The sequence below is a fragment of the Perissodus microlepis genome, chromosome 20, assembly GCF_051167445.1.
Source record: "Perissodus microlepis isolate ML-2025 ecotype Zambia chromosome 20, ASM5116744v1, whole genome shotgun sequence".
Taxonomy (NCBI): Eukaryota; Metazoa; Chordata; class Actinopteri; order Cichliformes; family Cichlidae; genus Perissodus; species Perissodus microlepis.
In genome coordinates, this window is record NC_140480.1 from 31184376 (window position 1) to 31197826 (window position 13451).

At 39.7% G+C, this 13451-nt stretch overlaps 1 protein-coding gene across 2 annotated transcripts in view; it reads right to left on the reverse strand.

Annotated features, from left to right (window-relative positions):
• lima1a (LIM domain and actin binding 1a) overlaps positions 1-12317 on the reverse strand; it is a 31981-nt gene extending 19664 nt beyond the window's left edge. The window contains exons 1-2 of one of the 2 annotated variants that reach the window (XM_084918352.1): positions 12222-12317; positions 1457-1643 (exon numbers count right to left, since the gene is read on the reverse strand). In XM_084918352.1, the coding sequence (XP_084774478.1) occupies positions 1457-1581 (125 nt within the window). In that variant the 5' untranslated portion in view covers positions 1582-1643; positions 12222-12317. Of the gene's footprint in view, positions 1-1456; positions 1644-3908; positions 4115-12221 lie in introns of those variants that run through there. The other variant, XM_084918351.1, reaches the window with a different exon arrangement.
• Positions 12318-13451: the final 1134 nt, after the last annotated feature.

Here is a 13451-nt window from a genome sequence, read left to right on the forward strand (position 1 = left end):
ACTTTTTATTGTTCAACACTTCAGATCTTCAGCCTCAGACTGGCTGCACCACACATTTTAGCCCCAAACTGACAACAAACACGGCCAGTTCGTAGCTGAACCACTGCTGTCTTTCACAGGTGTTTTTACCCGGAGACAAAAATCATGTTTGGGACAGTGAGTCCAAATTAAGTTTGGCTCAAAGCCTCTCAGCTGTGCTGAGGAAACATTAACACTATTAAGCCAGATGTTGCTGTTTCTGCACAGAGCCAACAGCAAAAAGAGACATTGTATCTAATCAATGAGGACAACAGCCAGCTTTACAGACCGACTCTTGAGTCCTGCACTGAATGTTTAAGTTTTGCTAACAGAACCTAAAGACTAGATTTTACATTGCTGGTTATGTAGGTTTGTTTGTTTGTTTTTTCCACTCCTACTTGGTGAGGGGAAAAATGAGACACTGCAAACATTTATGAAGAAATGATAATGCCACCATAGAATTAATTTGGATGACATTCTTCATTTCCAGCTGCCAAGATAATAGGATAGCTCATGTAATATGAACTTTTGCTTTCAAATCGAGGCAGGTGGTGGGCTTATTTCCAAGTGGGTCTCCTCCGCCTGCTGCAGAGCAGATCTCAGGTTTCCTTTACCTGCCAACCCCTGATTATTTTCATTTTTGTCGTCATGGCTCTTGCAAATAGTGAAGTTCATTCGCATGAAGATTGTCAACAACTGGTAAATGCACTCACTTCCTTATCTGATCTTGTCCACAGTCTACAGTGTCTTCTTTTTCTTTTGACCCACTGCACACACACAAAGGGCAGCTCTAACCAAAAGCTTCTCCCATTTCAGCTGATCAGCAGTTTTCTTCATGTAAATTTACACCAGTAGCATGATGGAAAACCATCTCAGGAGGTTGTCGTAAAGAGTGACCCTGCAAGGTCTCCTGACTTTAGATGTGAGAGGGCTGCAGACTTCAATGGTTTAAAAGTTTGTTTTTGTACATAGCAAGGATAAGTGTTAAATACACCATTAATGTTAATCAGGAAGAAACACACAAAAACCTGCATATTCCCCACCAACTGACAGACTACTACTATCACCTAGTGGTCAAGTTGATCAACTACCGTGCATTGTCTCATTTTCCAAGTTAGTCACTTGATATGCGGTAAAGGGGGATGCCCTGAATGGTGAGGGGCCTCCATAAAGAATCTGATCCTGTTTTACTCTGTAAAGTCTGAAAACCAGACAGGATGAGTCAAACTGGAGCAATTTGTTAAAGGTCGACAATGTGATAGTCACATCTTTCAAGAAAACGGGAAACTGAGAAAAGCTGAATGGCAAGAAAACGTTGAGAGGAAACCTATGACCTAATTTGTGCTCATGACGAGAGCAGAAAACTCTGAAGTGTAAAAAGTCATGACAGATCTGCTGAGTGGCTGCTGGTAAATTATTAACTTAAGGTTGGACTTACTTGGAGAAGCGCTCTGCGATGGCGGTGTTTTTACCCCGGGCAGAGACGATTGACAGCTCTTTGGCGGTGACCCTGAGCGACTGGGATGCCCACTGCCTGCGGCTGAACGGTGCAACGGAGGCCATGTTTGCTGTAGGTCTGAGTGATCGGTCTGCCTGTCAGCTTTCCAGGAACACAAGTCGTACCTCTGAGAGGAGGGGACACAAATAGAAGGAGCACCTTCAGCCAATTAAACACTGAGCTAAGGCAAACGAGCGCGTCGTCTGGTGCCAGCTTTGCTTCCTTTTGCCACTCTAAATCCAGCTCAGAGGAACACCCTTCCTGTGCATTCAAAATTTTATGACACTCATCTCATGGTGCTAAAAACAGTCTGGGTCTGAGCATTTAAATACAGGCTTTTATATCAAGGGAAGCAGTTTGTTCATGTGTAAAACTTCACAGAGAATCAATACATTTTGTCACACTGCACAGCTGGTCCATGTTACCACTGCAGCACGGAGCGGCCTCTGCATCCGAGTCAGAAAGTCAATAGACCGCGTCACACAGCCATTGACCATCTGTTCCCTGCTCTGACTGAACGCCAGGGGCGACTACCAGCAGACAAAAAACAACTGATACGCCTGCAATACAAAAAAAACCCCTCTTGTACACACACTCCCTTTCACAGGAAACACAGACACACACGTCTCTACCTGCTTGCCTCTTCTGCAACATCACAGCCTGAAGGCCGTGGGCATGTGACTGCATGCAGCCGTAACGGCACGTCACCACTAATAACGTCATCCAAGAGAGCGATCCATGCTCTGGATGAATGAAAGAATGAGACCGGTGACGCAGCCGCCTTGGGGGTCTCTACGTCACTCAACAGGTGGACTATAGTGGGATGTTGCCATATTAGGAAAAGTTTGTGCATTACTGCAACACTGTTGAGTGTAACTGGAATTGTTAAGCAACACCCAAAGAAACTTGGGATTTGTATATAAACACTAGGGGACACTAGGCTCAACTCACTATAAAAGACAATAAAAGAAATTAGAGGTAAATGGTACCACCTTTACAGACAGACACAGACACAAACATATATAAGTGAAGTCAGGAGTTAGTGCGACTCCATCACTGTCCTCCTGCTGCTACAACTGGTGCAGGTGCTCCAAGCTGCTACAATGGGATGTGGGTAATTATCATTTTCATTCCCAAATCAGCTTAGATTTAAAAACCTGTCGGAATTCAGCAGTGACTGCTTGGGTCATGCCTGGCCCATCCCATAATACTGATACAGCTTGCATCGTTTCCAATCATCCAAAAACCCATTCAGGTTCAAACCATCAAACTTGTGACATCATTACCAAAACATTAGTCACCTGTTGCTTCTTATTTAGAATCACTTGTTTCATTTCCCCAGTCATTATAAACTAAGAACTTTCCTACATTTAATGATTCAATGATTCAGATCTTATGCTAATATTAACAAATAATTAGATTAATGATTAAACCAAAATAAAAAAAGTCACATAAATGAAATTAACAAATGTAGGGCAGCTTAAATATGGCAAAAACCCACCAATCACATTGATTTTGGTCAATATTAAAATCACAGTAATGAAAAAAAGGATATTTATTAAACTGACAAAAGAAAAAATAATATATATAATTGATGATTAAGTGAATTTCCAGTAACTTTGATTATAATTTTTTGATCTAACCTTGGCACAGTCTGGTGTGAGGAGATTTAGACTTCTGAATGAATACACTGAAACAATTCCACAGCACTACATTAAAAAGTCAGAAAAGCGAGGGCGACTATTCCAGGTTAATCAACCTGATTCAATTCAATTTTATTTATACAGCACCAAATCACAACAACAGTCACCTCAAGGTGCTTTATATTGTAATGTAGACCCAACAATAACAGGGTCGACCTTATTATGATGTCTTTAAATGTCATGTTTCGCCCAGCAGTGACTCGAAAACTCAAAGACACCCAACAAAACAGTCCAAAAGCAGCATCCCGTCACCCTACTGAGGTGATAACAGTCAAATGGTAAACCACTGGATTTAGTCTAGCCTGATGCTGCAGTCACGTCATGTGATCACAGCGCTCCCTGCTAAAATACAAATGAGGGGCGATAGCAACTCCAGAGCGTTTCAGGTCACCACTGCTGCTGCCAGATGACAAACAAAGCAGCTTGTAAAACAGAGGTGGCCCATGCAAAGCTGAACTTTAGCAATAAAAACAGTTGAGAAAAAAAAAAAAAAGAACAGAGTTAAACTGAGGTGAAAATAAGGGGGCCGGATGTCTGACCTTAAACTTCACAAGTACAAAGACCACAGTGATGCTCGCCTTTAAATTTGATACAGAAAGATGACCCAGTTTAATCTGGCATTTTCCTTCCTGATCACTGAAATTGTAGAAAACTTTAGAACAAAAAAGTTTTAAAATAAAACCACCAACCTGTGACTGTCTGCGTTTTTGACTCAGCTGTTTCAGAAGTCCACTGCTTGAAAATTTCCTTCTCTTTTCACTTCCCAGCTGCTTTCATTCGTGCTTTTGAAAAGAAAGGGAAGTAGGAGGAGACTAACCACTCCTATTTAACTCCTCTCAGCCAATAAGAAGCAGGATTCACTTCCACCTGGCAGGTATGAGCTTCCCCTCCCCTGCTGATCAACAGCACTGTGTCAATGGCAGTATAAAGCAAACTGAAGGTATGTGAAACCAGCAAGGCTGTGGGTCGAACGACAAGGCAGACAAGCTAGAGGGAGGAGGGGGAGGAGGAGGGGGAGGGGGGGAATTCCCACACTGGATTCCTGGAATCTGAGTGACTCCTGGCTGCCCACTTTCTCACAAGGTCAAGACATTAGAGGATGTGACTCATTCACATTACTCGCCGACTTTACCGAGGAGGAAAAGGAGTATGGAATGAAAAAAAAGGAAGAGATGCATCAAAATAATAAAATGAAAAGGAGAAAGAAAAACAAACTAGAACTAGAAAAATTTGCATTTCCTGCGAAAATGCAGTGTGGATGCTTTAAAGCTGAAGCTGTCTGCAAAAACTAGCTGAAAAGGCTGAAAAGTTGCAGAAATTGTAAAAACTTTGCAGAAGCAAAGGAACTTTGCTAAAATGGAATAACTCAGCAGAACTGCAATATCTTAGAGGAAACATAATACTTGGCAAAAATGCAATAGCATAGCAGAACTTAGCAGAAATATTGTAACTTACCAGAAACATGATAACTTCTCAAAAATACAAGAATTTAGGAGAAATAGTATAAGATAACAGAAAGAATATATTTAGCCAAAAATACTTAAACATTACAGAAACACTATGATTTAGAAAAATAGTACAACAGAGCAGAAATACTGTGATTTACCAGAGACACTGTGATGAACTATGAATATTGTAATTTTAAATTAATACTATGTTTTAGCACAAATACTCTGGTTTAGCACAAATAGTATAACATAGCAGAAATACAATTATATAGCAGAAATGCTATATTTAGAAAGAAAAATATAATATAGTAGAAATACTTTGATTTAGCTTAAATACTACAATATAGCATAATAACAATGATTTAGAACAAATACTATGATTGAGCAGAATAGCAATAACTGAAGTAGAAATATTGGAAAAGTAAAATGGCAAGATGAAAAAAAAACAGAACATGGTTAAGTTCCCTCAAAACTAATTGTTGTTCACCTGTGAAAAAAAAATAAAGAAATAAAAACAAATTAAAAAACAGATACACATAAAATCAAATATGTATACACAAATGTCTGTGAAGGTTCTCAGTCATCCAGGTCATCGTAGTCAAAGGAGCTTGCAAAGAAAAGCGTCTGGACTTCTTTAAGTTTACTTGAAGACATTTCACCTCTCATCCGAGAAGCTTCTTCAGTTCTAAGGTCAAATGGTGGAGAGTCCCAGATATAAACCTAGTGGGAGTATCCCCCCACAGAGGGACAAAAGGACCCCCTGATGATCTTCTAATCGCCTGAGCCAAGGTGTGAAACTGGGTGTGGGTCCCAATCAGCCAGAGTTTCGGGTGTGTTCATTGTGAAACCTGGCCCCACCTTATCATGCGAATTCCTGAGGTCAGATGGCCCAGGATGTGAGTGGGCGTTAAGGCGTCTGGGAAGGGATCTCAAAACTGGATTATAGATGGCAGAGAGTTGGTGTCGTAAACCCCCGCCTCTGGAGAGACCAAACAATGTAGAGGTCTGGGCAAGACCTCTACATTGGAGAGACCAAACAGCCACTTCACAAGCGCATGGCACAACACAGAAGAGCCACCTCCACAGGACAAGACTCAGCAGTCCATCTGCATCTTAAGGATAAAGGATACTCTTTCGAGGATGCCAATGTTCACATTTTGGACAGAGAGGACAGATGGTTTGAAAGAGGAGTGAAAGAAGCCATCTATGTCCACTGTGAGCGACCATCTTTGAACAGAGGCGGGGCGGACTATATTAAGCACAAATCCTATAAAAAGCAGAAATACTATATTAAGCAATATAAATATCCTATAAAAATCCTATAAAAAGCAAAAATACTGTACTATGATTTGGTAGAAAAACTATAATTAATCAGAAATACTATATTTGGCACAAATCTTATAAAATAGCAGAAATAGTATGATTTAGCACAATAGTAATAACTTAAACAGAAAAATTGGAAAAGCAAAATGGACAGCTGAAAAAATGCTGAACATGCTCAAATATACTTGTTAAATGAAAAAAAAATCAGCAAAAAAATATATAACAGCCACACAATCACAAATATGTACACATAAGGAAACACACATGCACAGAGAGACACACACACAAGATCCAATTCAGTCAACCAGTCTAAATATATTGAATTTGAATCTTACAATGAGATCATCCCATAAAAAGTCTTTCTCTCTCTCTCTCTCTCTCTCTGTCACACACACACACACACACACACACACAGGGAGAGAGAAGTAAGTTTCTAGGTCAAAGCCTGGGAGCTGCTGAATTTGAATCCACCAATCAGAGAGGCTGTGTACTTTTTCCCGCCAAAACAGGTGCATGCAGCACAGAGAGACACAGGATTTTTGCAGTCTATTTCTCATAATGACGACTCCCCTCAAACAAATGACCATAATTTCCTAACCGTAGGGGCTAGAACGGTCATTCTTACACCGTTTTGTTCAGAAGAGATGGGGGAATCTTCCAGTGTTGACAATTTATCATTAAAATATGAATTATTAAAGATATTTGACTTCTAATGCACCATAACTGAGTAGAGGCGAAGCAAAAACTGCCTTGACCTGCCCTCAAACAACGCTTTGTAACTCTAAATCTATTTGGAGTATCGATATCATTCTTTCACCGTAAGAGACAGCAGGCTTTGGTGAACAGTCATGGAAATTTTCAGGTCTCTGTGGAAATCCATCAAAAAGTGGTTCATTTCCAGAGTTTGAAATCTGAAGAAATCTGAGCGAAGGACGAATTTCCTACCCTCAAACAAGTCTAACTCATTTCAGAACGGTAATAGGTGAGAAAATAACTCTTGAATTGTGAGTGTCAGGAGTGTCTGAAGATATACTGGGACAAGCCTTATGTCTTAACTTCACTTCGTTAAGGAGATATGACGATTCGAATATGCCTCTCATTACAGAAATCAAGCGGTGATTTTGAACAAGCTCTCCATTGACTTTCTATGGAGAGTTTTGCGACTTTGTGTTGGTCTGAGGAGATTTGCCAAAATTCTATAAATCCCACAACAATGATAGTGACATTTTCGGAAAGCCAGCAAAAATACCTACGTTTTGATGTATAATTTGTGGAAGTTGAGTGAAAATTGAGCAAGTAGCAAGAAGTTGTTCGGACATGAAGAGAAGACTGCAAAACCTTCAGTGGCACACTGGAAGCCAAGTGCATAGCAACCATAACAACGCATGTATTTTGTGAAAAATCACAATTTTGCAACTGAAAACTTTAAGAGGCATAAAAGTAAAACGGTAAAAGATTTGAAAAAGCTGATTTATACCTGAATAGCCCAATAATTTGAGAACATTTTAAAGTTTGAATGGTTGTTCTATGTGAAAATATGAGGAAGTAGTTAAGTTTCAAAAACAAGCAAATTTTAGCAGAATTGCAGAAGTTTCCCATTCATTTCAATGGGACAAATTAAGCTTAATATTTTAAAAAGTATAATAGTGAAAAATACCAAAAGACATAGCACACATTAGCAGAAATAGCAGAATAGTTTAAAATTTGAACGGTGAAAATCGGCTGAAAATTGTGGAAGTAGTTAAGTGCCAAAAAGAGTACGGAAGTCCCAAGAGGAACTCAATAGTGTGGATGCCTTAAAGCATCCACACAATGAGGACAAATGTTGTTTGTGAAGAAAACGATCTGCGTCTGCATCCAGCTGTCAGTCCAAGCAGCAACACCAATAACAAATAACTAAAGCTTGAACACAAACAGGAGCTGTCCACAGAGCAGCAGTGAAGCTGGAAAAGGCAGAAGACGCCTTTAATCTTCCTCCTTTTCTCCTGTAGATCTGGAGGTTTTAACACAGCAGTCTGTGGAAGCTGACTCACTTCTGCAGCCAGCCTCTGGTGGCCGTTTGGGGAACTGCAATTTCAGGTCTACAGGATGGTTTAATGAACTTTAGATTCAGGGAGTCTGAATGAGTGAAGGCTTTGGGCTCTTCATCATCTTCCTCAACCTTCTTCTACATGGTTTTTGAATATTTTAGGGTTTTTGGTCATACTAAGGGAGACTGTTGCCATTGGTGATTGCAACTGCCTTTTTTTTGCAGCAGGGGTTAATTTTTTGACACACTTGGTGTATATTGGAACCATTACTTGGAGACTTATTTTTGTCTGAGCATTGATCAATAAACCGAAGATTGTCACGGTACTTTATATTTCAACTGAATTCATGACATCCTTTAAACTAATGTTTTCCAGCTTTGTTTGAAAAACGTGATTAGGAGACCTATTAGGGAGTAGAACATTACAGAGGCCCTCTGGGATGATTAAACTTCATCCTCGTGGTGTCCCTAAAGACTTCCAGCTCCATCAGTGTCACTTCCTAACAGATGTGGGTCTGACTTTGTCTTACCTTAGAAATTCCCAACAACTCCTGCATGTACGATTCCAGAGAAATTGAAAAGGTTACAAAGCTATTTTGATTTTCACCTGCTGTGACAGAAAACAATAGAATAATAATGACTTTAACATGCACGCAAACTTTCATTTTCAATTCACAGCACTAACAATGAAACAAGAAGATAGGGAAGTTATTTCAGGGAAGTCTCACTTCAACAAAATCCGTTTAGAACAATTGATCGCTGTCAGTTTTCCTATTTTACCTCTAAATAAACTCCAGCCTGCAGGCAAATGAAGGTCCTCGAGTGTATTCAATTATTTACCACTTTTAATTTTCTTTACCAAGAAGCTCAGAGCAGAGCCACAGATCCATTTCTCTCCAGCTTGTTCTACTTACAGTAACTCACTAAACTTTCCCAACACTGACAAACACAGCTGCTGTGAAGAAATGAAACCTCACTAATGGTATAAAACTGTAAACATGCACACACACAAAATCACAACTGCAAAGCAACCACAACACAGAAATGATGCATAAGTTGGGTATTTAAATTGCTACTCTGTCCTCAAAACGTTGAGAAGCCCTGCTCTTGGTAAATGTGGGCTAAAAAGAAAAGCCAGGAAAAGTATTTAGTCTTTATCATTACTAACACATGCCCATGCAACTGGTGTTTGTGCTGCTGGCAAACTGGTAATTAAAAATTAACCCATTTTTATGGCTTCCCTGCAATGCTGTATTGGGTTATCAAGTTGCCTAGATACTGCTTTACATCACATTATACGGACAAGAAGCTGGAAAGACGAAAGAGGACTAGAAGACCTGGCGGTAGAATGAGGAAGCGCAGGTACTTATTCAAAGAAAGAGGTCAGCAAAGAAAATGTGGGAAAGGCCGGGAGATGAAGGCTTTAGACAGAAGTAGGATAAGATCTAATGTACGACAAAAGCAAAGGAAAAGGCTTACAGTGAGCTTTACGTGAGGCTGAACACTAAGGAAGGAGAAAAGGACTTCTACTGATTGGCTGGGCAGAGAGAATGTGCAGCAGATTAGGGTGTAGAGTTGACGAGCTGATGGATGTAGAAAATGAATGTGAATCAGGAAGTGTAGAGAGTGAGTAAGCAGAGAGTGAGGTCAGCTATGACGAAGTCCAGATGATGTGTATGTGCAGGTGTTTAGACGTCTTGGAGAGAGAGCAGAGGACTTTTAACCAGATTGTTATACACACTCTTAAAGAGTGAGAGGGTGCCTGAAGAGGTGCTGATTTTCAAGAACAAAGTGATGTGCAGAGCTGTAGTGACTACAGAGGGATAAACCCGATGAGCCATACCATGAAGCTGTGGGAAAGAGCTGCTGAAGCTGAGCTAAGAAGAAAGGTGACGACCAGGGTAATAATTTAAAAATCAAAAACAAAAATAGAATTACATCAAAGCACTTTTTTAAAAACTTCCAAAACGTTGATGCAAGTCATTTCATTTTGTTTATTACTGTGACTGTTTTATGACGGCTTGTGTCCATATGGGAAAGAACACGTGGCTCACCTGCAGTGAGGTTACTAAGCCTGAATCATTGCAGACATGTTTATAAGTCACTCCCACTCGATGTTGTAAACTTGGAAGGGTCATGCAAACAAAGAGTGACAGTCTTTGGGATATTACCACAAAAACCACACACCTCATCGTAAACTGATGTTTTCTTCCATCCCAGCGTCAATGCAAAACATTGAAGAGTCATGAAAAAACATTGACTTGCTTGTGTTCATTTGCTTTTTGCATCACAACATATCTCTCCAACCTCTAAATGTAGACTTTTTCATCATTTAACAGTGAAAATTATGAACTTTGTGTACATGGGTATGATGCAGTACATATGGGAGCAGACAGAAGAAATATCTCGTCCAGGTGAGAAAAAAAAAGTGAAAAATTCATGCCCAAACACAAATCGTTATAGTGAAACTGCACCGTTTCTCCTGGCTAATACGAGAAAACTTTTACAAGTTTTTCCACAATAAAAGATTTTGTAAGACTAATGCGACACAAAATCACATAAAGACATTCTTCTTAAAACTCTGAATCATTTGCCAGACAAGACAAGAGATCCAAAGACAACATCATGGACCGTATTGCCATTTCTGATAAAATGCCTCGCCGATTATCAACAGCAGACCCACAGAGCAGATTTAAGTCTCTGTCTGTGCTCAGTAACGCTCGATGCCTTTACCTCACTGAGCACAGACACAATCACAGAAATGTCACAGTGTGAGCAGACACACACTCCTCTTCAGATATGAAACCATCGCACAGATCAGCGTCTGTGTTGTGACTCAGCGTGTCATTAGGAAAGAGAAAAGATGACTGCCGTCTTTTATTAATCAGAAACCAGTTTAAACGCGTCACAAGACACAGACATCCTCCCAGATGAGGATCCTGTCTGATCCAGCTTCAGTTTGTCATTTATCCTGATGATCTGATCATCAATGAGCCTCCTGTCACTACTGCTTTATTCAGATTGTTGCATTCAGGGAGGAAGAAACCTCCCCTTCCCATCATGTTATAATATCTACAGCCTCAATAGGACTTAGCAGGGCAGGGCAATTTTTCCCCACAAGGTCACATGAGAAACTGGGACTGCTGTGAAGTCTGCACCAGTACCCTGAACTCAATTCTGCTCAGTGTTGATTTTATTTCTTTAAAAAGGTTGCTTGTGCAGCCCTCCCCACAGTCGAGTAGATGTTACACATTAAAACAACCTTTTTCATGACATGAGAAAAACCATAAACAGCAGTCTGATGTTTCACTGGCTCTGGAGGAACTTTGTAGAGACTGAAAATATCCTTTCTTTATGCAATTTATGCCGAGAAATCAAACCAAACTGACAGCGATTTCCCGCACATTTAATTTTCAGTTTTGTAATTGCGCCATATCTTGATTCGAGCTAACTGAAATATTTTCCACATGTTCGTTTCAGTTTATTATTCAAAAAAACTGTGTTCTTTATCACATTGATCATTGTTTTATAGTCCAAACATTAGGAAACATCTTTACAAAACCCTGTTTGAGTGCAATCAGATTGTCACAAAATCTTATGTTAATATCAATTTCATATGATACAAATCTGTTTCCATAGATTTGTTTATTCTGAGTTTATTTTATCACCTCTGAAATAATGTTTTGTGTTGCTATCACTCTTTTCAAAAGGTGTTTATTAATTTTAAACTGGACAGGTGAAGCTGATTTAAGACAATTTGACATGAAAAGGAGGACAGTCAGGATTTTTAAAATTGTGTGTGTGTTTTTATCTCATTATCATCATTAACTGATAGTTATCATCTTTAAAAATACAGAAGCTAGAATATTTTTAAATTCCACTGTCACGTGTCCTGGTGCCATGATGAGCTGTGGATATGGTTCACATCCAGCAGATATCTAGAACCACATAAGCCAATCTCCTGGTCGACCCGACCTAACATTTCCCACAACACCAGCTGGTTAGCTTAGGGCAGTAAGACAGGTTGTCTTCCCAGGACCTTGAAACAGGTACAGCTCAGGTGAAAACTGACTCACAGTTCTGTCTGGACATGAAGCAGCTCGGCTGTGTTTCAGTCCTGTTTACGCACGTTTCCTGCTGACTCATTTGCTTCGTCTGCACTATTTGGGTTTTTTTTTCTCTTTGTAATTTCTCGCACTCACCTGAGCTTCTACGGGAACTCTTTTCAGGAACTCACTCTCACCTGAGCCTCAAGGACCGCTCACATTGCACAAAAGGCGCAACAAAGCTTCAATTAACCCAGTTTTCATCCGCGCTAATTGGCTGAATAGTATCGTTCCGCCAGACAGCGGACTGATATCTGGATCAAGCTGTTCTGAGGTTATAATAATAATAATAATACAAGTTATTACCAGAAAGATAAATAAATAAATATACAATATAGCAAGAAAAATAAGAACACAGTCAGTAGCTGTAATACTTTTAGAAGATTAAATTAAGTCACAACACCTCTCTTAATGTAAAGACAATATTAACATAACTTGTTAATACCTCAAATGAGCAGCAGACTTGAACAAAGGCGCCTTTTTTCTTTTTCTTTCTTTGTTTACCTTGTTCACTACCTGAAGTGTAGTTTGTGTGATTCTTTTCAAAATAAAGTTCTCTTTTTAATCATCCCAACACGAAACTTATATTTTAGCCCAGCAGGTGGCAGTAATGTTAATTATTTATGCAATGTTTCTACTTCGCCACTAGATGGCACACGAAAACCACTATTACACTACTCGAGCTATTTCCACCTTAGACCATGAATGGCCTGCATGGCTGTGTCATTCCACATACCTGGCAACCTACCTACATACTTACATAAGTGTGAGTTCAGAAGCTCTACTGTCCGCGGCTATTTTTAGTCTGTTTGTTCTGGTACATTCACACATTGAGCATTCACAGTGACACAGGTATGCAGGAACACTTTCAAATGAACAGACAAGCAGACCGTCCAACAGTTTCTGGCCAATTATAAATGGAAATCCAACTATTTTTAATCAGAAAGTTTTACTACTAATCTCCACACGATGCAATAAAAACAATCAGCACAATTAGCTGCAAATAAGTTAAGAACCAGATCAAATGGGTCTTTTAGGGACTCTTTGTGTTCTATTTGTGTTGGAAGGAGACGTGTGGGGTTCTCAGTGTTGGGAACTGTGAGCTGTTAGAGGATGTCAACAAACAAACAACACTATGTCAAAAAAATTAAAATAAACTAAGTTGGTTATAAGGATCTTTCTCTCTAACTCTAAAGAAGTTGAGTTTGTGCCTGAAGAGCCCTACTTCAGCTCATGGCTCTCACTTGGCCACTTTGAATGGTGTCAGCAACACCTTGGCCTTTCTTCGTGTGAAAAACTGATCAGGAATGTTAATGTAGACTTGCT